The following is a 25,097-nucleotide window of genomic DNA, read 5'->3' on the forward strand; positions in this document are numbered from 1 at the left end:
AACAGCAAAATTTCACAATGCTCAAAATCAGCTGCCCGAGGCAGCAACCTCACTCTGCCTAATGGTAGGGCTGGCCCTACCCAGAACAATCCTAGGAAGAGTTTGGGGGAAAGTGCTAGTACACGCACTCACTCCTACTTCTCTCAGCACCACAAGGAAATGTGATTGACCAAATGGAAGATCTCACAGTGTAGGATCTCCTCTCACCAATGAGTTTAAAATTTCTTTAAATACAGCTCCCCATGTTCAGATGACTGGGGGAATTCAGATGTTGTCATTCATTTCTTATTTCTGGTTCAAGCTTTGCAAACAAAGGGTACCTGCAACTGCAGAGCTGCAGAACCTCTAGACCTATAACTACGATAGCATTGTTTTCCCATAATCTTTCCCATAGTTCATTAACTATTACTATTTTAATTCATTTGAAGATTTTTATTTCAGATTTACTTTTAAAGCACAGTTTTTTGTTCCAACGTTTCCTATTGTGTTTCTAAATCATTGTCTAAATGAAGCAACAGTAGTAAAACCTTATGAGCCCAGGGCAGGATAATCATCGGGGACAGCTGGTCATTAGGGGCTAATGGGATTAATCTTGACAATATTGTAACAGCTGCTAGCTGCTCCAGAGACAGTGGCACGTATATGTGGTGTTGTAGACAGTGCAGTTGAAATGCTTCATTAACACATTCTTCGGCCAATCTTCAACCTGGTGTAGCTGAGGGCTCCAACTACTACAGCATGAATACTACAGCATGAATGCTCAACATGCCCCAAAAGTGGAAAATGCCAGCAGTGATATTCCTTTGCCATTGATGATGCTTGGATTTGTGCCTGGTCCTAAAGACCATCTACAGCAGCAGCAGAGGAGGAGGAACAAAACACCGACGATTTCAGCAGCATGCACCAGCACACTATGTGTCAGCCATAGTTAATTTGGGCATCAGTTGGCATTCTGATTCACATAGCAAAAATGTGTTGGCCCAACCACAGTTTCCCTACAGTTTAGCAGCACAGCGCAGAAGCAAAATATCAAGTCATAGTTGGTGCATTAAGATGCTTGTCCATAAAAATGGCAAATTACAGGGAATTAGACCCACGCTAATTTCCGTGCTTTCCTTCTACATTCTTCACAATGGTTTTATCTGAAATGTTCTTGAGAGAGAAGCCAGGATTCTAAATCAGAGCAATGCATTTATGTAAGTGGAGAAAACCATTATTTTTATGAAGCAGAAACACTAATTAAATGGACTGGAGCTGAAACACTGGTCTGATGTTTATCTTAGCCTTTGCATGGGTAGTTTTTTCTTGCTGTTAATCCCATTAGCAGTAAAATGGGCTGTGGCCTTCAATCTGCTTGTTCCATTTTACTTTGCCTGTAACTGCAGAGCATTGTGCATTTGACCAATCTCTTAAATATCATTCCTCATTCAGAAACATTGTTTATCTCCTACACAGTTAAACCTACCTCCAGCAATGCCAACTGCCAAAAAGAATAAAGGCTCTTCCAATTCTGCTGGAGAAACCAAATTCTGTATGTCTTTATTTTCAGAGTTGTTTCAACAGCAGCTCGTTGCCTTAAAGCTCTCCTCGTCTTTATTGGGTGACAGTATTTTCGTTCATGGGTCCCATTCTTTAATTCTGACTTCAAAGCACTGCTATTTATCTTCACTCCTATCGAGCATTATAGCTGAACCCAGTCCATCGGCTTTTGCAAGAGAATTTTATACAGAAGCTAGTCACATGCCTCATGACATAGGGGACATTTTTCTACAGAGATTTTGCAGAAGAGGTGTACGTTGCTCTATTAGTGAACCCTATGAAATGGCCTTGATGCATCAATAAATCAGTGCAGACAGATCTTTCCGGGGCTGAAGATCCTGCCACATGAAAGATTCTTTGAACAGAGTGTGGTAAAAGAGGGCTATGAGGGGCTCATATTGTTTGTCACTTTATCCACATTGTATGCCCTCCAAAACATTAGCACACTTTTGATATTTGCTGCCATTAGGTTTCCCATAATCAGCGCAACGCTCCTATCTTTAAGACCCCACACTAACAGGCACCTCCCTTCTGTTGATTAAGAAGGTTTGTCAACACGGGACTTCCGGAGGCGGCGCGAAACGGCAATGGCGGTCCTCTTCAGCTGCTGAAGAGGGGCTCCGCGGAAAAGGGTCGTGCGCTACGGCACAGCGACGACCCATTCAGAAAATCCACGGGTAGAGTGAGCCCGTGGCCGTGGGATTCGGCGGGTACCAGGAGCTACCTCGGAAACGTAGAAGGGACCCCGTAAGGGGCTCCGGAACGTGGAGGGGGTAGCGGTGCTGTGAATCCATCGCTCTTTCCGCGGAAGTGAAGCCGCGCGGCTGCTGCTGATGAGCGCTGACCTTTCTTCTTTGAACATTTGATTGGAAACAACATACTCGTGAGTAAGAGATTTGAGACTTTATTTGAACAGTAAAATTGTGAATTTCGGCTGAAAGCGGGAGACGCTAAAAAGGAAGTCAGTCTTCCGTCCCTGTTTAAAGTGCTGAGCAAAGTCTTTTTAAAACGGAAGCATGGAAAGGAGTTAAAAAGAACCTGGAATTTACCCTGCGAATTCGGACTGTCAAAAGTTAAAGACAAATTAAGACTGTACTATAAGTGGACAGAGTTTGGGTTATTCCTCTTTCCCTTTTGTGGATTATAAATGTTAAGAGACCCAGCTCTCGGGCTGGCTGGATACAAAGTAACATCAGACTGTGGTGACTGTGTACAGGGATACAAAGTTTCAGTGGGCTATTCTGCAAGTTACAAGAAAGGAACTGTTGCAAGCACCTTTGCAAGGATTTTCTATACTCTGCAGTTTAAAGGGAATTTAGAGGGTTCCCCCCCTCTGTTTTGGATTTACCCTACTTGGGAACTTAAAGGAAAATTTCCATCTTTCCTCTCTAACTTCTGGGGTGCTCCCCCTGCTGGATTGTAGAACTATAAGTCTCTGAGAACTGCTGGTTGTTTTGGAATTTACTTTTTTTTTGTGTGTCTGGTTGTTTACTTTTTGGATTGCCTTTCCCATGGGATTTACAATTTGACCTTGAAACATAGACAGCTGTGGAATGAGTGGTGCAGGAAAAACAAGGGCCGGCAAAAAAGCAAAACAAGCTGAACTATTGCAATTAACTTTGCCTGTGCAGCATCGTAGGTCATCAGTCCCAATTGTGACGGGTCTGCAAGAAGGACAATCTAAACAGCCAGTTTTGGAAGATATGGCTGCAGGAGGGCTAGACCCTATCTCTAAAGAAATATTGGACCAACTGGCAGCTTTAAATAAAAAAGCTGATGAACAAGCGGCTAAATTTGATCAGGTGACAGCTACAATTAATAAATTGACAGACCAAGTTGCTCAAAATACACAGGCGATAGGAAATATTGAAAAGACTTCAACAGAGAGTCGAAAATTAGCCGAGGAAGCAAGTGCAAAAGCAGACCTAAATACAAAAAGGATAGAGGAACTAAGAGGAGAAGTAAGACCACTGAGTAGACAAGTTACTGAACAGCAGGCCTACCTGTCTATGGCGGAACTGAAAAGCAAAGAAAGCAATCTTAGGCTTAGAAATATCCCAGAATCAGAAAAGGAAGACTTGATCAGCTTTTTGACTGCAGAAATATCCAAGTTCTGGGGTTTGGCAGAAGAGAAGGACTTTAAAATTGTCACCGCCTTTAGACTGGGAAGAGTGGCCAAAAAGGATAAACCAAGAGATTGCTTGGTCATATTGAGATCTAAGCAAGAAAAAGATAATATACTCGGCCTACATTTCAAAAATTCACTGGTGATACAGGGAAAGACAGCAGAAATCTTCAGAGACATACCAAAACAGCTGTTGGACTTAAGAACTACATATAAAGATCTGGCAAGATTACTCAGAAACAACACAATTCCTTACAGGTGGGAATTCCCCCAAGGCCTATCTTTCAACTGGAAAGAGAAGAAGGTAAGAATCAGAACAGCGGAGGAGCAAGAAAAGTTCCTGAACGATCACGGGGAGGACCTTCGGAAAGGAACAGCAGGTACCTGGCCACCCCCCTTGCCTGGTCAAAAAGATCCACCTCCAGGAATAGACGACAAGGGAGACAGCCCTATTGGCTGACAAACTGATCCAGGATGTCTCTGCAGCTCTTCAGTTGGAACATTCATGGTGCAAATTCCCCTGAAAAAAGGAAAAGGATTTTTCATATATTGAGGAAAGAACAACTAGACGTCATTTGTCTTCAAGAAACTCATGTGACTAGGCTCCACAGAAGAGTATTAATTAACAAGAGACTAGGCCAAGAATTTATTTCATCAGACAAAGTCAAGAAAAGAGGAGTAGTGATATATGCTAAGGAGAGCCTAGCACCAAAATTTGTGTTTAAAGATGAACAAGGAAGAATTCTGGCGATTGAAATACAAACACAAGGAGAAAAATTCCTGATAGTAGGAATCTACGCACCGAATGAGGGGAAATCAGAATTTTACAAGAAGCTGCATGAGACAATGCTGGACCATGTTGACTATAATAACATCATTCTGATGGGAGATATGAATGGGGTTGTCTCCACACATATGGACAAGTCACAAAACCAAAACTTGACCAAAGATGGCAGACTACCAAAGACTTTTTTTGAACTTACAGACAATATGGACTTGATTGACATTTGGAGGGTAAAGAACCCTCTAGGTAAAGAGGGAACATTCTTTTCTGAGGCCCACCTATCTTGGACACGAATCGACCAAATCTGGATATCTAGAGGACTGGCACCTAAGACCAAAAAGATTGAAATCTGCCCCAAAACTTGCTCCGACCATAACGCCTTGAAAATGGATTTGAGACTCACACCAGCTGGATCCTTCAGATGGAGAATGAATGACTCTTTGTTTAGAGATCAGGAGATTGTAAAGAAGGCCCAAAAAACGATGAAAGACTTCTTTGAAATAAATTTGAACACTTCGGTGGAAAAGAAAACAATCTGGGACGCAAGTAAAGCTGTTATGAGAGGTTTTCTGATACAACAGAACACTATTAGGAAAAAACTCTGGAATGGTAAAAAGGACAAGATTTTGGAAAAGATAAAGGACGGAGAGAGAAGGTTGAGACTTAACCCAAAATCAAAAGAAGTTTTAAGAGAAATAAAATTCCATCAAGCACAATATGCGAAACTGATAAATCAAGAAGTTGAATGGAAAATTAAACAGATGAGACAAAGATCATTTGAATCGGCAAATAAATGTGGGAAGCTGCTTTCATGGCAGCTGAAAAGGAGACAAAAATTGAACTTTGTTACCAATCTAGAGGTTGAAGGAGAATGTATTCAGAAACCAGAGGAAATTAGAAAGTGTTTCCAGAAATATTTTAAAAAATTGTATACCCAAGGACCCCAAGTGGAGACTGAGATAGATAAATTTTTAAAAAGCTACGGCCTGGAAAAATTAACACAAGATAAACAAACAGCCCTGAACTATAAAATAACACAACAGGAAATTGAAAATTCCATTCAGAACATGCAATTAGGCAAATCCCCGGGCCCAGATGGACTTACCTCCAAGTATTATAAGACATTGAAAGAATATTTGATTCAACCACTGATGGAGGTATGCAACCAAATTATGGAGGGGAAGGGGGCACCAGAATCGTGGAAAGAGGCATTCATTACTTTGATACCAAAATTGGAATCCGAAAAGACTCAACTTAAGAACTATCGTCCTATCTCACTCCTAAATGTGGATTACAAGATTTTTGCTGATATTTTGGCAAATAGATTGAAAAAAGTTTTAAATGAAGTAATTCATAAAGACCAAGCAGGCTTCCTCCCCGGCAGACATTTGTCTGATAACACTAGGAACATTGTGGATGTCCTGGAACTACTACAGACAAACTTGAATACGAAAGCAGTTTTGATATTCATAGATGCGGAGAAGGCCTTTGACAACATATCTTGGAAATTTATGAAGAAAAATTTGGAAGGGATGGGAGTGGGAAGGGCGTTTCAAAATGGTATTGAAGCAATTTATTCAGAACAAAAAGCTAAATTGATAGTAAATAATGTGGTGACAGAGGAGTTTAAAATTGAAAAAGGAACACGACAGGGGTGCCCCCTATCACCCTTGCTATTTATTTCCGTCCTGGAGGTGTTGCTGAACTTGATTAGGAAGGACCAGCGGGTGGAAGGAATACAGGTCGGAGGAAAACAATATAAACTGAAGGCCTTTGCAGATGATTTGGTTTTGACATTACAGGAGCCAGAACCCAGTACAAAAAGAGTTTTAGAACTAATCTCTGAGTTTGGTCGGGTGGCGGGATTCAAGCTAAATAAACAGAAAACTAAGGTTTTGGTGAAAAACTTGACACCTTTTAGAAATAGAGGGGTTTCAGAAGGAAACGGAGCTAAATGTGGTTAAAAAAGTGAAATACCTGGGGGTTAATTTGACTGGGAAAAATTTGAACTTGTTTAAAGATAATTATGAAAAATGTTGGTCTGAAATTAAAAAGGACTTAGAAATCTGGTCAAGATTGAAACTTTCCTTGTTGGGAAGAATTGCAGCAGTTAAGATGAATGTATTGCCAAGAATGCTGTTTTTGTTTCAGGCCCTGCAGATCGTGGACAGGGTGGAGTGTTTTGGAAAGTGGCAGAGGGACATTATGAAGTTTGTCTGGCAGGGCAAAAAGCCCCGAATAAAATTTAAAATATTAACAGATGCAAAGGAAAGAGGGGGATTTGCCCTGCCGGACTTAAGGTTGTATTATGAAGCTGCATCCCTCTGCTGGATGAAAGATTGGTTTTTGTTAGAAAACACTGATGTCCTAGATCTGGAAGGGTTCAACAATGCTTTTGGATGGCATGCATATCTGTGGTACGACAAGGTAAAGTCTCATAAGCTATTTAAAAACCATATTGTCAGGAAATCTTTGTTTATTGTCTGGACTAAATACAAGGACTTACTCGAAAACAAAACTCCGAGGTGGCTGTCACCAATAGAGGCTAAGGCCACAAAAATACTTAATATGGGGGGTGGCTGGGCAAAATATTGTGAAATAATAGAAAAAGTAGGGGACACTTGGAGGTTGCAGAGCTTTGAAACATTGAAAGGAAAGGTGCGAGACTGGTTTCATTATGCCCAAATTTTAGAGATTTTTAAAAAGGACAAAAAAATTGGTTTCCAGGAGGAAAAATCAAAATTAGAGTCAGAACTACTTGAACCTAAGACGAAAGTGCTTTCAAGAATGTATAACTTGTTGCTTAAATGGAATACTCAAGATGAGACAGTTAAATCAGCCATGATAAAATGGGCACAAGATATTGGACACAACATTATGTTTGAAGACTGGGAAAGGTTATGGACCACCGGTATGAAATTTACGGCATGTAGTGCCTTAAAAGAAAATATTATGAAAATGATGTACAGGTGGTACATGACCCCAGTCAAACTTGCAAAGATATATCATTTGTCTGATAATAAATGTTGGAAATGTAAGGAGGCTGAAGGAACATTCTTTCACCTCTGGTGGACATGCCCGAAGGTGAAGGCTTTTTGGGAAATGATTTATAACGAGTTGAAAAAGGTATTTAAGTATACCTTTCATAAGAAACCAGAAGCCTTCCTCCTGGGCATTGTGGGCCAGAGAGTGCTAAAGAAAGATAGAACTTTCTTTCTATATGCAACTACAGCAGCAAGAATCCTTATAGCCAAATACTGGAAAGCACAGGAGTTACCCACACTGGAAGAATGGCATACGCAACTGATGGACTACATGGAACTGGCTGAAATGACCGGCAGAATCCGAGACCAGGGAGAAGAAGCAGTGGAAGAGGACTGGAAAAAATTTAAGGACTATTTACAAAAACATTTTAAGTTATATGAATGTTGAGAATTTGCTAAGTTTTGAGAAAAACAAGCTTCAGTATTGAGATTCGGAAATGATTAAAACTAAGTTATGTTTGAGAAAAGTTTAACTTTTAGAGTAAATAAGTAGATGAAAATACAAATACACATGAAACAAGGTTTTAATTTGCTGTTGATTTTTATTGTAAAGAAAGCAGGGATGGAAGATGTGGGGAAGTCCAGTTGATGTTGAAAAAGGATCTGAAAAAGTGAATCTTTTTCTTTTTTGTTTTTTTTACTTTGAAAAAAAAAAAAAAAAGCTCTTGTTGTGTTATTGACGATGTATTAATGTTGTACTTTGACCCTGGAAAACAAAGCAATAAAAAATATTTAAAAAAAAAAAAAAAAAAAGAAGGTTTGTCAACACCAACCCTTTAATTAGTCATAATGACTGTTGCTGAAAGATATGAAGCCTTCCCTCAGTCCAAGGCTGAGTCTACCACTCTGTAACAACCCCAGGATTTATTGGTCCAAGGATTACTAAACGGAGATCAGGCATTAACCCTGGGTCTCCCACACTGCTGTGCGAAACTAATCACCTTAAAGCAATGACAGGCCCACTTAACTGATTTGGCTGGGAGCGGGCTTTAAAATTAAACAGAGTACTTTTGAACTTTTACACTTTAATTTTCGTGCTTCACTGACAAAGTTTAGCAAAAACTACAGAATTCAATTAAATCCACTGACTAAAGCATAGCCAACCCGGTGCCCTTCATATGCTGCTGGACTACAACTCCCATCATACCTCACCATAGTCTATGCTGGCTGGGGCTGATGAGAATTGCAGTCCAAAACACCTGGAAGGAACCACAGTGGCCTAATTCTGCTGGATAAATGAACTGTCTCTAAGGCACGTTGATGAGAAATTGTTCTTAGAACTCACGGAAATGGTGAATAGAAATCATTATTGGAGATTCATTATTGACCAGAGGGAAGAAAAACCTTTATCACAGGGCTATGAGAATATCAGGGCAGGAAGCAGAATGTAGTAAGGAAGGCAGTAGAGATGTCACCCATTCATAATGCATCTTTCAGAAATTCCACAATTAATAGTTATGTTCCTATAGACTACCTTTATCTACAGTTTTGGGAAACACAGAGTGGTTTGTCCAAACTAACATCCTTAAGGTTCCACCATTGGTCTAATGTACGTACGTAAATTGTTTCACAGACATACAACACACAATATTGTTGTTGTTGTTTGTCATACCCACTCTGGTAGTTAACACTGTTGCGTAGGATAACACCGGGCCATAATGAACAATAGGCAATAAGGCATGGTACTCAGAGCCCATGTTTAATAAGCAAATGATGCAAGCAGATGTCCACGATTACACTGTAATCCCCATAAGCTCTCTGCTGCTCGTTTCTTTTTAGCCTACTCTTGTCATGACTAGCTGGGCTGACCCTCATTTGTCAATCAAAAGGGTGGAAATCATAAATGGTGTGGAAACAATGGGAAATAAGTTAAAGACACTTAATCATTAAGAAAAGAAGAAACAAAAACATGCTTTCAAGTAATCAAGTTTTCCTCTACTAAAGGCACATTAAAAACTATTTTCTCCTATAAAGGCCACACTTGCCAAGATATGAAACTTCTTCCAGCCCTAGTACTTGGCTCCTTAAGCCACTGGCATACTCATAGCCTTTAGCGCTGCTTACGGACTTTGAGGTTGTCTGTGGTTCTGTTACATGGGAAAATTCCAAGCTGGCTTGTCTTGGATGCCATTTATTCCAGTTTGTGTCTGAACCGCTTACCGTTTTGGATACGTTATTGATTTTAGCGAATGAAAGGGATAAAAGGCTGTTGGCTCTTCATAAATGCAATCTTTCCTTGTGCAAGCCATTCAAATGTTTTTTGCCTCATAGATAAAGTTGCAGAATATTCCAATCCGGTAGGGAATTGGCTAAGGAAGCTTCACCCAGCCCTGGGTCTGCTGATGTTGTTGGGCTACCACTAACACTATCTCTGAGCTTTGGCTCAGAGGAGACCCAAGGTTTGAAAATGCTGAGCTAAGGGGATGAAGAGGGCTACTTTCCTTTCTAGCCTGCCTGTACTGAGGCCAGGCTATATGTTCACAGTCATTCTAAAAATATATATTAAATACCACTACAGATGAGTTTCAACGTCTAGCTTCAGCTATTTTATCACTTGCTACAGATGCAGAACTCATGGCAAACTCCATCTTCTATGTATGAAATACTATCACCAAGCACTACAAAAGTGGGTATCAAAACAGGAATGGCAGGTTGATGTGGCTGGTGCTCACCACCTGACAACCACAGGTTCCAACATCCTATGTTTACTTTGGCCTAGATTTTGTTACCTACTTCCAAAGAAAACAATATGTGGTTATGTCCTAGGCAGGTGGGGGGCACCTGCCTCACAATCTGTTTCATGGCAAAACTAATTCACTCTCAATATCTGTCAGGTATGCCAGAAAAGCAAATTGAGAGTAGCTTAAAAGTACTATAAGCATCCCTTTGAAAAATGCAGCCTCTGTCCTGTGTTATAATTAGTCTTTTCTTACACAACAATATCATTCAACAAGGACCCTTCAAGAAGGACTCTACACAGTGACAGCGGACACAGCAGGCTGGTTTTGCTCCTGAAATCCACAGTCTCTATTTTCTGGCTTCAATACACCTAGTGCTTTAGCACTTCTACATGACTCCCAGTGCCTTCGCTCAATTTCTGTATCAAACTGGGAAAGAAGCATTTCGCTTTCTGTAGCCTAAATAAAAAGTACTTGATCTTCATTTGAATAATGGGGTTCTTTGAAATGTTTGTTTTACACCCAAAATTCAAAGTCCATAGATTATGTCAAGGATGGGGAAACTGTGCCCCTCCAGAATATGTTGCTTGACTACAACTCCCATCATCCCTGACCCCTGGCCTTGCTGGTTGCAGTTGATGGGAGCTAGAGTTCAACACTATATGGTAGGCCCACCTCTGGCTGGTGTCCCCAACTGCATATACTTGTTTTTCCAAAGCAAACTGCTTATGCTAACTTTGGGCTGTTATCTCTTTGTTTAGCATCAGAAAAAAAGAAGGGAGGGAGGGAGGGGGAGGGAGAGCGAGATTCTTACAAACCATACCCCACAACATAGCAATAATTCAGGTAATAAGTCTTAAAACAATGTAGCTGTTATAAGAGCATCAACACTAATCCATGAAAGAATCTGCAATGAAATTTTGATAACAAGAAGCATATTGTGGCCATTTCTGTCCATCAACAAACCTCTTAATCTTACAAATTGATTAAAATGCCAGCGAGACAAGGGATGAAACCAAATCTAGTGCTAAAGATTGAAAAGTACTCACGGCAGCCTCTCTCGTCTGTTTCGTCTGTGCAGTCTTTGACTCGATCGCACCTGTATTCTCCTGAGATACACTGTCCGTTTGTACATGTAAACTGCTGACTGGAACATGTTCGCCCAGCTGCAAAACACAGTTTGCTTAGAAGTGCATCACTTATACAGAGAGAGAAAATATTACTTTTTCTGTTTGAAGCTGTTTCCTATCTCTCTCTGTATCCTTTTTTTTTTTTTACTTTATTCTATTTTCTACTATGTATTTTGTAAAATGGTTTGTCTGTCTGAGGTGGCAGAGGCAGTTTTCATCTACGCTTGATATTGGGTGCCATTTTGGATCAAGATGGCAGACCAAGCCATTCCAAACAGCACAGATTTGGAAGGCTCTGAATATACTGTTGCCAAATCTGGTGTGACGGTTCCAAACTGCGCTAATCTGGATGCCTCCGAAGATGCACTGTCGCCCAATTTCGTGTTATGCTTGCAAACTCGATTCCTTTATGAGGTGGTCCAAGGACTTATCAGTCACTTCTCTCCTCAGTTTTATCACAAAAGATAAAACACCAGCTGGAGGAACACCTGCTGCCACCATTCCTACTGCAAAGGATGCCCTGCGAATACTTGAATTATGTGTCCTCGCTCTCAGAACAAAAACTGAACAGGAAAAAACAACGCTGTCACTATGGCCCTGTTGTATGCAGATGGATTCACTTTGAACATTTCAGAGCCTTAGAAGGGATTTGCAGTCATATTTCTGATGAACAAATCCAAACAATGTGCAGTTGGCTGCGGCCATTACTTATCAACTATTACTGATAAAATCCTTCATAAAGGTCATAAAGGTAAAGGTAAAGGTCATAAAGGTAAAGGTAAAGATACCCCTGACCATTAGGTCCAGTCGCAGACGACTCTGGGGTTGCGGCACTCATCTTGTTTACTGGCCGAGGGAGCCAGCGTACAGCTTTCAGGTCATGTGGCCAGCATGACTAAGCCGCTTCTGGCGAACCAGAGCAGCGCACGGAAATGCCGTTTACCTTCCTGCGGGAGCGGTACCTATTCATCTACTTGCACTTCATGCTTGTGAACTGCTAGGTTGGCAGCAGCTGGGACGGAGCAACGGGAGCTCACCCCGTTGTGGGGATTCGAACCGCCAACCTTCTGATCAGCAAGCCCTAGGCTCTGTGGTTTAACCCACAGCGCCACCCGCGTTCATAGGAACCCGCTAAACATCAGCCTGAAGGAGAAGAATGAACAGCCCCTGTTCACTGTGGTACAATGGCCAGGTGAGAGAGATGATGCTGTAACAGTAGGTTTCCTGTATCAGAAGAAGGTTGGACTAGACTGTCTTTGAGGTCACTTTTAACACTTATGGTTCTGTGAGTGGATGGTAAGAGTAACACTGGGCTACCTTTCGTGAGTGTCCAAAGTGTGGCTTGCTCTCTAGTACAATAGTTGGGTGACCACACAGCAAGCAACAAGTGCATCTTCCTGAAAATGACTCGAAAACAGAAGCAGGACTTTGCTTTACAGCCACTTCCCAAAGGTCTTGAGTTAATGTGTAGACGTGCAAAACTAAAGCAAGTGTCATGATTTAGTCCAGTGATGGCTTAGAAATGCCTGGATTTTGCCCTTTACTGATTCCTTAGTAGATGTGTAACTATTTGTGGCAGTAGCCCCTAGTCAAAGGGTGATGAGGACAAAGAACAAGGTGAGCTTGTCTTTCTCTTCTAGAGCGTGCTAAAAATAATAATAATCTGAAAGTCTTATCCTTGGTCAATAGTCCAAATCTTGATCTGCAGCACAACTGGGGAAATTAGTTCCCAGAAAGTGAGTATCTGAGCAGAATTTGGGTTGGCTTAGCAATTCCCGTAAATAACAGGAGCACAGGAAAAATTTGAACATTGTCTGAACATAAATCCACAACAAGCCCTCCTGGACCCTAAACTTCAGGGCAAGTAATTGCACTTCTTTATCCATCCAAATGCATCCTAGCAACTCTTGTGAGGTTAGTTGCTCTTCTTCCCATTTCACTTACGTTTTGGATTGAATTTATGATTGCACTGTTAAGGTCCCTAAAACGAAGTCCAAAGGTTAGCTTCTTTCCACAAAAAGTCTTAAAGCAACTCACAAAGATAAAAACCCACAACCCACCCATCAACAAAGGCTTGAAAGGTCACTTAATGGGTAAAATAGGATGCTACCTTCTATCAGATTGGACCACTAGTCCATCTAATTCACTATTGTCTACTCTGATTGGCAGGAGCTCTCCAAGGTTCAGACTGGAGTCTTTCCCAGCTGTACCTGGGAGACAACAGGGATTCAACATGGAACCTTCTGTATACAAAACATTCGTGCTGTACAACTGAGCTATAGGAGTCACTGCTAGTTCATAACTTACGACATTGTTGACGTTCATCAGAGCCATCTTCACAGTCGTCTTCATCATCACATACCCATGGCAGAGGAATGCACTCTCCGTCGCTCTGGCACTGAAACTGATTTCCGTCACAGGTGGGATGTGCTAGTGAGGGTAAGCAAATAATGTTTGAAACCACCAGCTTGGATGTTAGGTAAATAAAGAGATTTAGCTACTAAAATGGCTTCAAGTCTTAACAATATGCTCTAGGTGCAAGTATGCTAGCTTTGTCATGCCATTTGGCTGGGCTAGACTGGAAGACACCTTTCCGATGTCACAGTAACAGAGACAAAAACTTTAATTTGCTTCTGACAAAGTTCTCCAGTTTTATCCTCAGTTTATCTTATAAACCAGCAGTGATCTCTAATAAGGAAATACAGCCACGCTGTCAATGTCAACATACGTAAGTCAAACAGGTGCATGAGGGAGCAGACATCATAGTCAACAGATGTGTGTCCCAGAGTCCTGGAATACCCAGTTCCAGAGAGTCCTACAAATACTAATTCCCTAAACATACCATGAACGGATGGAAAGCAACTTCCTTCTCTTCTTAAACCTTAAATACCTCACTATGCCTGTCTTATTCTGACTTTAACTGACTTCATATAGCACCTCTTCTCAATTAACACTTCATGTTACCACCTAGCCCTCATTGCTGACAACGTTTCATAATCCAAGAGACACGGGAGACTGTAAGAAAAAGCCAAAGCAAAACAGACCCAGAAGGAAACATATATAACAGACTTAATCACTCAGTTGATTCAACCAGTCAACAGACCTCACAATAAGACCTAGACATCCATTACAAGATCAGATAACTCTACTGACAGGAGGGTAAACATGGTTACATTTATTTGGATAAAGTCTTAGCTCAAAACTTCTAAGTTCTGCCGATAAACAAAAGACTCACAACTCTGCATCTCAGATGAAGCTATCTCTCCTCCCTCTCCCAACAGCTCTGCCAGCCACAGCTACCTCTTACAAATGGGAGTTATGGCTATTCCATTACATAGCTTTTATCTGTCATCCCACTAGGGTTAAGGAAACAAGGGCTCCTCTTCCTCCCTCAGCACCCCCAGTTCTCTGAAATAAGACAAGGAGGAGGAGGATGCTCCCATGTGGGTGTTGACTTTTATATAGAAGCACTTATCAACCAGTACTCTAACATGACAAATTCTATTTACTGTTTTACTCCTTGAATTAATAGTCTTTCCCCCTTATCTCAGTCCAACTGGAGGCATGTCAAGCCACCAGCTTCAGTCCACAAGCTAAATAAAATTACTTAAATAAAATCTATAAAGCTGTATGATGACATCATGGGGCAATTGTAGAGTCCACCTGAGAGACTCCACAACCAGCCACCAATCCAAATAAGGTTCTACATCTCCTTTTTCTATGCAGCTCCTCTACAAACATTGTGCTGAGGTCCTCCATAGTCTCCAGCCATTCAGTAAGCACTCTCTGCTTCCTTGCAATTCTCAGCATAATTGTAGAAGTGCGGCAATGCTCACTATGCCACATGCTGGAAGATGGTGGAAAGTCTGAGAGGCTACAAGGGTAGGGGTGGTTAAAGTGCCTTCCACACAAAAGTAAAAAACAGCCTTGCTGGGTCAGACCAAAGGTCCACCTGGTCCACCATTCTGCTTCTAAACATGACTAGCCTGACTAGACCTGACTATACACAAGCAGAACACAAGAACAACAGTCTCCGGGCAGGAAAAAAAATCATTTAATTATTGTGGCTTAACAGCCACTGGTAGATCTATCCTGCGTGAATTCATCTTCTTTTTCTAAATCATCTAAGCTAGTGGCCATTACGCTAATAGCAATGGCTAGATTTTATTTTTTAGCACAGGGCATGGGTACACACACGTTTTGAATGAGCTTAATTTCACTTACGGCAGCCAGCTTCATCGGAGTCATCCGAACAGTCCCTTGCTCCATCACATCTCCAGTCGGCGGGGATACAGCGTCCATTTCCACAACGAAACTGTCCACTTTCACACCCTGAAAGCAAGCAATACAGCTTGTGTCCTTACTTTTGTATCAAACAGCAAGTACAGTGGTGCCTCTGGTTGCGAACGGGATCCGTTCCGGAGGCCCATTCGCAACATGAAAAGAACGCAACCCGCAGCAGCGCGTCTGCACACGCGTGGGTTGCGATTCGCCGCTTCTGCGCAAGCATGTGACGTCATTTTGCATGTCTGCGCATGCGGGAGCAGCAAAACCTGGAAGTAACCCTTTCCGGTACTTTCGGGTCGCCGCAGGACATAACCTGAATGAACGTAACATGAAGCGGACATACCATGAGGTATGACTGTAGACAATATGGCGATCTTCAAACACAGTCTTACAGAATGCCCTGCCACACATAAAAAGGCCGAATTCTGCTTTCAGTAGTAGACCAATGTGATTTCACACAAGACAGCCACAAGTCAAACCATGTAAACACCAAACCATGACGCCCATTACTGCTGTTAAGAAGCAAAATAAACACACGACAAAGCTAACATTTCAGCAAGCGTTGAACCCATTTGTCACAAATAATCCACATACTTCTATTTTAAAATATAGTGTCACATTCATGAGATGTGTTTGGATCGTGCCTTTAGATCCCCTTGCAGTTATACAATGCAGAGAGAGGAATCTAGGTCTAGGAATCTATCTACCAGTGACGTTGGGAATGGTTTTCTATGGTTGGAGAGCCATTCCTTGGTCTGAACTGTCCATACAGATGGTTGTAAAGCTGCTATAGGAATGCACAGTCCAACATTGGTAATTTTTATCTCTTCACATGCATTTATCCAGGTACAGAAGAAGCCTTCAACCAGTGTATTTCAAAATACCACTATTCCATTTATCTGTTTTGAAAATGTCATTATATGGTACAACAACAAGGAAAATCTTTCTATCCAGTGATGTGTAGAAAAAAATTCAAACAAATATTTTTCCATGGAAATCTTTCCATTTTTAGAAATGCACTGTTTCTTTTAAAAAAATCTATTAGTAACATAATGAAAGGAAAAAAGATGTCAAATTTGGCAACTGGAATGGGCAGAATACTGGTGCAAATCTAAAAGATGTACAGTGGTACCAGGTTAAGTACTTAATTCGTTCCAGAGGTCCGTTCTTAACCTGAAACTGTTCTTAACCTGAAACACCACTTTAGCTAATGGGGCCTCCAGCTGCCACTGCGCCGCCGGAGCACGATTTCTGTTCTCATCCTGAAGCAAAGTTCTTAACCTGAGATACTATTTCTGGGTTAGCAGAGTCTGTAACCTGAAGCGTATGTAACCCGAGGTACCACTGTAATTCATTTTTTGAGAAGGGTTTTGTGTGCTGGATTATTGCTAAGGCAGAAGGAAAATACTTTAGTAATATCACAAAGTGGGTAAGCAATGCTGTTGTAGGTGAGATTTGTTCTAAATTAACAAGGCAGTGAAAATGACAGGCAACTGGATAGCTGTTCCCTATAAACACGTTCAATCAAGTCGTGTTTCATGAAGTTTCAGAAAGGATGACAGTTCAAAGGGCAAAAAGCAGCAGCAAAAAATAACCTCTCTCATCGTCTGTCGGACCAAACAAAATCTTGTCTCGTCTTATTAACCAAGTGTTAAAAAATTACTTATTTCCAATTACAACTCATCGGAAAGTAACTCATGAGAAACAGGCAATGCCAGTAAATCCTTGAACTCACATTGAGATAAACAGACAACAGATTATCTGAGCTCCGACAGAAAGACCAGGCATATCACCGCTCATAAACACAGCTAAGTGATGCACTCCTTTGGTGTATACCGTAGGCAAACGGCTTTACGTGAGGAATGTTCAAATCTGATTGTCTGGTAGTGACATCCTGATTTATAATGTATGCTACAAATGGTCAGATATTTCGCTTGGATAAATGGTGGTACCGGGTGGTACAGGAACATGTACACCCAAATACCTTCTAGACTAATGCATGATGGTGGTTGGTGGTGCAGGTCTGGGGTTGGTGGTGCAGGTCTCTTATCAAGTACCTTTAAAAGCACAACAACCTCCCTTGCAAAAAATGCCCCGAAGGAATGTATAAATGCATGCTGGAATCTCTGGCCCTTTGATTGAATTCTGCCCTGCAAATGGGAGAATCTTGGGGCTAGTTAAAAAAACAAACAAACCTGGGCTGTTAACAAAGCAGGCAAGAAAGAAAATTACAAAGTAAATGGTGCGTACGTAAAACAAGCAAACAAAAGACCGCATTTACTCATTTAATATAGCACAGAAAGGCCTGCACAAATATTGTGTATGCATTGCGATTTTAGGAAGCACGCTGCCCTACAATGTATGTGTCGCCCAATTCCATTTAAGAATAACATTGCCGTTTTTTCAAAGTGAAAAACAGCAGGATTAATTACTAAAGCTTAATGGAATAATAGTAACCCTTACAGTCATTCTAACATTACCCAAAAATAAAAAATAAAAAACCCAGCCATTCATATCTACACACAGTTGGTGTTGTAGCAATGCCCGCTTGCACAATTCATCAGCAGACCTACTATAATTCACTTAATTATAGCATGAGTCTTTCCAAACGTAATCTTCTCTGCTGGCTTATTCCATGAATGCTGCAGCCTCAAACTATGATTGCACAAAAGCAAAACAGCCTGGCACATGGGTGATTTTATGCTTTCTATTCACTTAGTAGTCACCTACAAAGAAAAAAGTATTCCGTTAAGCTGGAAAGGGTCCTTTGAGGTGAGAAATGAAGGCTAGTAATCAATAGTTTAAAGGTTTTTTGTCACCAATGGCCTTAAATACATGTTTCACCTGTGAAATAGTGAGCAATAAATTGCAGTCAAAATGCAATTTAGCAACCACAGCCATTTATGCCTATGATATACTCAAAATTCAGTACAGTACAACTAACCTAGATAGTGCAGATATATATCTGCATTGTAATTATAATCCATAATTAATCTATGCCTTGTTGCTGCACATGAAAGACACTACAGAAATATTTTCATAAATACAAATAAAATTAATACAAAAATTGACAATATGATAAAAAGCATTTTCCCTAAAACAAAAACTGATAACCTTCTTGATCTGTCCTTGGTAGTTGAGAATATAATTAATAACGTTTTCTCATATTTTGAACCAACCTCTGAGGTAGCTTAGGTCCCTTGTTTATATACAGTATGTATTCTATATGTATCTAGGATACCTTCACATAGGGATCTACTGCCATGCCATCTATAGTTTAGCCCTATAAGACTGAGATGAGTTCAAAGGAGAATAAAGAATTCCTACATAATTAGGGGCTCATTCTTAACCTCTATGATCACTAAAGAGCAATTAGTCTTTTAACCGTTTGGTTCCCTCTTTGTATTGCATCAGTGCCTGCCCTGAGCCTTCAAATAATATAATCATGAGAATTTGGCCCAGTGCTTGCTCCTTCCATGAGACAAGAGTGCCAGCTAAGGCAAATCCAATTGGTATGTGACATTTGGAAAGCTATGAACCTCCTCCCTGCCATGCTGATTGTCAGAGTCATGGTAGGGGGTCAATGGGGGGATTTCGCCCCCCACAATGTTTTTGCTTGCTTGGGTCATTCCACTGGGGATTTTAATTAATGCTGAGAATCCTTGTGGGCCTACAGCCTCCCTTTCCCCTTTGATCTGCTTCCCCTCATGCTGAAAGCGGTATTAAGCATTATCATTTTGCCTTTTAAGTTACATTTGAACAGCAACCAAATGCACAGACCAAGCTTTCAAAATCCACAGAACTCCAAAGAACACTTGTAACGGCAAGTGTAACCTGGTGGACAACAGCCTCAGCATTAAGAGGGGGAAATTGGGCTCATAAGAAGAAGGCAAATAATTATTGACACTTATTTCACAGGCAATATTTACTTCCTAATAAGCCCTTTTAAAAAATGGCAGGGCAGGAATCAACTGAAGGCTGCCAAAAAAAAAAAGTTATACTAATGAGCTAATTTTCACTGATTTATTTTGACAGCTGCTTCTTTCGGGCTAACGACGGGGCATGAGGGATACCTGTAGGAAATTACCAGTATATTTCATATGTACACAATAAAGCAATTAAATCAAAGGTTGTTTTGAAACCATCCACAACATGTATCTATGAATAAAGTAAGGCTGAAGTTCTCGCCTCACTTACTTGGGAATAAAAAAGGTAAAGGTACCCCTGCCCGTATGGACCAGTCGTGTCCAACTCTAGGGTTGAATTCAATAGGACTTATTTCTCTAAGCACGGTTAAAGTTGCACTGTGGAGTTATGAGGGGGAGACCGTTGAAAAAGGAGGGTTTTCCTGTTCCTGTGCTTTATCATTAGTATATTTTCAGAATCAGGGCCAGCCCAAGACATTTTGGCACCTGAGAGAGACCCCAAAATGGCACTCTCTTCCCCACCAGGGAAGAAGGGGTAAGGGAAGATCTGCATCAGAAACAAGGGAGGAAGAAAGACTGAGCTCAGGATCTTCTGCCCCGGTGAATCCTGCTACCTGAGGCAGTCGTCTCATCTTGCCTCATGTGTGGGCCAGCCCTGTTCACAGTGTATATTCTCATACAGAATAGGAACATAGGAAGTTGCCTTCTACTGGGCAGACCATTGGGTCCATCTAGCTCTGTATTGTTTACACTGTCTCTCCAGGTCAGGGCTTCAGGCAGGAGTCTATCTCAGCCCTAAAGTATGTAGGCCTAAGCCATTTCTGGGTCCGAATTATGCCTGGAAAGAATTTGGTAACCAGTACAGCCCTTGCAGGACAAATGTTGTATGATCCTGTAGGCAAGCACCCACAACCATTCTCACTGCTACATTCTGGACCTACTGCAGTTTCTAAAGACACTTCAAAACAGTTCCATACAGAGTGCATTGCAATAAATCAATCTAGATGTGACCAAGGCATTTGCCAACTCTTTCCATCTGGATGTAACTAAGGCATTACTTCTTCTTCCAAAGATGGATTTAGCCCTCTCTGTTCCCACTCAACCAGATCTCTCCCATTTGCCTTAATCAGCTAAGAAGAGCAAGAGTAAAGTGTATGCAAACAGATTTCACTATCTGAATGCTTGCTATTCGAAAATTCACTTATCCAAACATCAAGAAAGTAGTGCTCAAACCTCACTATACGCACCACAGATTCAGACAGCCAGACCTGAGTGGGCAACCGAGTCCCCTTTATCAACTTTTACCAATCCTTGGTATAACAAACATGTCGTAACTCAGAAAACTTTCACTGGATGACTCTGTGGATAGATAAGTAAAAAAAAAAAAAAAGTCTGTCATTGCCTACAATTTGTGCTGGGTAAAAGCTCCATTTTCTCAAGTTGGAGGTTTCTTTCCCAATGCAAGCTGCTGGTGTGAAGGTACCGATCCAGACCAGAACTGAAGCAGGAGACAAAGTGTTAAAATCCCATACCAGAGTTCCAAACCAGATTAAATATTCCACCTATTTCAAAGTAAGTGTGCTTAGATTTGTGGTGCAATTAAAAAGAGAGAGTTTTATCACAAATCTGGCATCTTCGTACCCCAATGATTTGGTTGAATAAAATATTCCAAATCTCTACAACAAACATGTGGACTTCAAATACTTTAGCTACACCTTCCTTGGATAATGATGATGATGCTGTGAAAGAAGATTTCTGCCCAAAGGAATTCTTTAAGGCACCTTACCTTTTCCATCTAGCAGACCAGTCATCAAAACCCAGTGGCTTTGAAGCCCAGTGCTAACACTGACTGCATCAATCACTTACTAGTGCCATATACATTCTCCAAAAAGATAACTAAGTGACAAGATCTTTCCTTATCTTTTTAGCAGTTCTTTGGAATTCTTTTGCCCCTGCACTGAAGGTTGCAATACGAGGCAGGTCAACATTCCAAAAATGAAAGAGATATCTGAAGACCAGAGCTGTCCTAGTCAATGGACCAGAGCATGAGGCCGTTTCAAGATTAAGAACACAGAACACAATTCCTGAAACTTATCAAGTATCCCTTAAAATAAGGTTCCTCAAGCTTTTCCTACACTGTTAGGGGTAGAAGATTGCTTGTTTAATGGTGATGAATTGTCGTTTTATTCTAAGTAACTTTGGTACCATATTTATGTGCATGATTGTTTTGTGCTACCTGAATTTTTTTAATAATCTAAGAAATGAAGCCCAGCACTAGTGAAAAGGGGTGGTGGTGGAATGGATTAATTGTCTTATCATTCATCCATGCACACAAACCTAAACAACAAACCACCCTCCATTTTTTCTTCTTTCATAGTCATTAATTCTTGTACACCACATCCACAACTTTTAAAATGCCCGTGGAAACCAGGTTCGTCCTCTTCAGCGACAAAATACCCACCGTTGTCACGCATCCCAATCACGACTAAATGTTTGTGAAAATGTAACTTCTACGTAATAATTATAATAATATTGAGTTGCTAGCCTTCCTTCACCACGAGTTCCCAAGCAGGAATATAACCATTTAAAAACGCAGCATTAAAATCAATTAAAAGTAATTTATAGTCAAAAGAATAGGGTGGGTCCTAAAAATATGCATCTCAGGTGTCAAAAGCTAGGGTCTTCAGCATACGTACAGTGAAAACTATATAATGAAGGTGCCAAGTGCACCATTGTGGAACAGTAATCCACATCTTAGGGGCTACCACAAAGAATGCCCTCTCCTAGACCGTCACACACCTCTCCCAACCTCTGAGGGCTGTGAAGACCCCCTATGCCAACCTTAACACCCAAGAGGTGTTAAACGATTGACAAGATCCATTTGGAGTACAATGGTACCTCAGGTTACAGACGCTTCAGGTTACAGACTCCGCTAACCCAGAAATAGTACCTCGGGTTAAGAACTTTGCTTCAGGATGAGAACAGAAATCGTGCTCTGGCGGTGCGGCAGCAGCAGGAGGCCCCATTAGCTAAAGTGGTGCTTCAGGTTAAGAACAGTTTCAGGTTAAGAACAGACCTCCAGAACAAATTAAGTTCTTAACCCAAGGTACCACTGTCTCAGTCTGACAATTCCATCTGGTTTGCAGATGCCCTGGTTTGCATACGTTTTGGATTACAAACACATCAAACCCGGAAGTGCGTGTCCTGGTTTGCAACCTTTGTTTGGATTACAACCCATTTTTTTTTATTACGAACAAATTTTTTTGGGAGGCCCCATTGGCGAAAGCGCACCTTGGGTTACAACCTGTTTTGGTTTACAAACAGACCTCCGGAACGGATTATGCTTGTAAACCAAGGTACCACTCTGTACATGCAAATCTGAAGACTTTGGACACAGTTTATCAATGTAAATCGAAATCAGGACCACAACAGCAGAGTGGTATACATATAACTGCAACTCTCTTGCAACTGAATTGCTTATTCCATAACATTTATACACTGCTTGACTGCAAATACAAAACAAATCCTCGAAGTGGTTTACAAAAGGATAAAACAATGACATTATCAGTGAAAACAACTATTTTAAACATTGCATTTTTGCAAATAAGCGCTAATGTCTGCTACCATGGGTGACGCCACGTAAATTGTATTGCAAGGTGGAAAGGGGGACATCTATCCAAAGTGCAAAAGATGGATATGTGAAGACCCTGGGGCAGTTCAAATGCAACAGAAATCTATTTCATGTATCACAAATAGTTGAAGAGATAAGTTTGCCAGAAGCGAAACTTTAGAAATGCTGAGGGGGAGAATGCCACACAGCGGTTGTAAAAATCATCTCAAAGGGTCAAATTGAACCCGATGCCGTCCACACAGCTGTTAATTTCTAAATGTAAATTGCAGGAGCTGCGGGGATGGTCTGGAGGGGAACCTGACATGGGGCATAGGTGGGCTGTAACACCTTTTTCTCGCACTGTGGGTTCAATCCAGATCAGGGGACTGGGTACGCCCATGCCAGTCATCTGCACTGGGGAGGAAAGCTCAGTATCAAATCCCTTCCATAGCTCAAAGGCAATTGCTTACTATGTTTGTAAACCGTGCTATTTCCACTCCCCCACCCCATTCCCCCAGTTTAATACAGTCATAAAAGGCCTATAGATTCATGGCTATTAATTCCTCTGCATAAACCCCAGAATTTAAGAAATTCAGAGCTCTAATCTGCTGAAACTTAAGCAGGAAAGCTTTTTGTCTTCAAAGGAAATAAAGTTTAAAGTCTCCTGCGGGCATGAAGTTCAAAAGAGCCCACATGGTAAATGAATTAAAAGAAATTCATAAGCCTCACGTGCTACTTTCAATTAGCATTTTTAAACGCTGCTATAAATGAAAATAGTCTGCTAAAAATACGATTCATTTCGCGCTATGCTTTTTTAAAAAAATGTTTACTTAATATTAATCTTCAGATGCAACACTGGTTTAGTTAGGAACAAATTAGTCAGTTTTACAAAGGTTGCTACCAATTCTGATAGAATTATAAAAGCAAATCACTGTAGCTAGTTCTCCCACAATGACAAGCTAGGTATGCAGTCTTGCAGTCGTTTACTGTGAATGATCTACATGCTGGTACACGCTGCCCCCTCATTCCTGCCAGGTGTGGCTGACGGGGAGGGGCAGCACTGTGGATCTGGCTTCCCAGCTGTGCTGCCACAACAACATACCAGGATGGTGTGAGGGCTGGTTAGGTGAGCAGCAAGATGCACAGTTCTGGCACACCAGAAAAGCCAATTCAGCACTTCCACTGGTGCACCTTAACTGCTCCCATGTTGCCATCCACCATCCCTGCTCCCCTCCCAGCCCAGAACATAGCAGTGGCATCAGTGCTGGAGGTCCAGGTCTTCAGTGGCACCCCTCCCCCAGCAACTCATGACTCCTACTTCCATTTCTCCCACAGCACAAGCGGGAGAGCATGGCTTCCTAGGACATCCAAACAGAGGATCATGGGCTGCTTCACCCAACATGGCAGGATTCACAAGCCAACAACAAACCCTAGTTTATGGCTGGCTAGCAATCCACTGGGAAAACAAACCGCAATCTCAGGTTCTGATGTCATGGGAAGCCAGTGGTAACTGCGGCTTCATAGCTGGTTTCTCCTGCCCACACCAGCAGGACAGATTGGGCAACACACATTAGCACAATGTTTGCTCCCAATAAAAACCACGATAAGCCAGCAGACTTGGCTTATCGCCATATACGAACACCAAGCCTCTTCTACTACCATGCAATTGCTGTTGCAAATCTTCCTCAAACATTAAAACAACCAAAAGCTCAACTTCATATGTTATTAGATGCTTGTGTAAAATTACCATGTACAGTAGCGCAAGATTGATTTGCAGAGAGGTGGGGCAACAGTGGCTGTGTCAAGCTGCAAATACATATGTTGTGTGATCCTATGCAAGTTTACCTGGAAGTAAGTCCCACTGTGTCCAGTGGTCACAGTTTTGCAATTGCATTTTATTAAGTTTCAACACTTTCAACACGTACAGTCAAAACAAAATTTCGTCTTTTATTTTGGTCAACTTCCCACCTCTTT

At 41.3% G+C, this 25,097-nt stretch overlaps 1 protein-coding gene across 2 annotated transcripts in view; it reads right to left on the reverse strand.

The window, feature by feature from the left end:
• Positions 1-25,097, reverse strand: part of LRP2 (LDL receptor related protein 2) — a 146,523-nt gene that overhangs the window by 101,910 nt on the left and 19,516 nt on the right. For both annotated transcript variants that reach the window (XM_077936987.1, XM_077936994.1), the window contains exons 2-4: positions 15,525-15,632; positions 13,608-13,730; positions 11,220-11,336 (exon numbers count right to left, since the gene is read on the reverse strand). In XM_077936987.1, coding sequence (XP_077793113.1) covers positions 11,220-11,336; positions 13,608-13,730; positions 15,525-15,632 — 348 coding nt within the window. The remainder of the gene's footprint in view (positions 1-11,219; positions 11,337-13,607; positions 13,731-15,524; positions 15,633-25,097) is intronic.

This window comes from Podarcis muralis, chromosome 1 (assembly GCF_964188315.1).
Source record: "Podarcis muralis chromosome 1, rPodMur119.hap1.1, whole genome shotgun sequence".
NCBI classification, from domain to species: Eukaryota; Metazoa; Chordata; class Lepidosauria; order Squamata; family Lacertidae; genus Podarcis; species Podarcis muralis.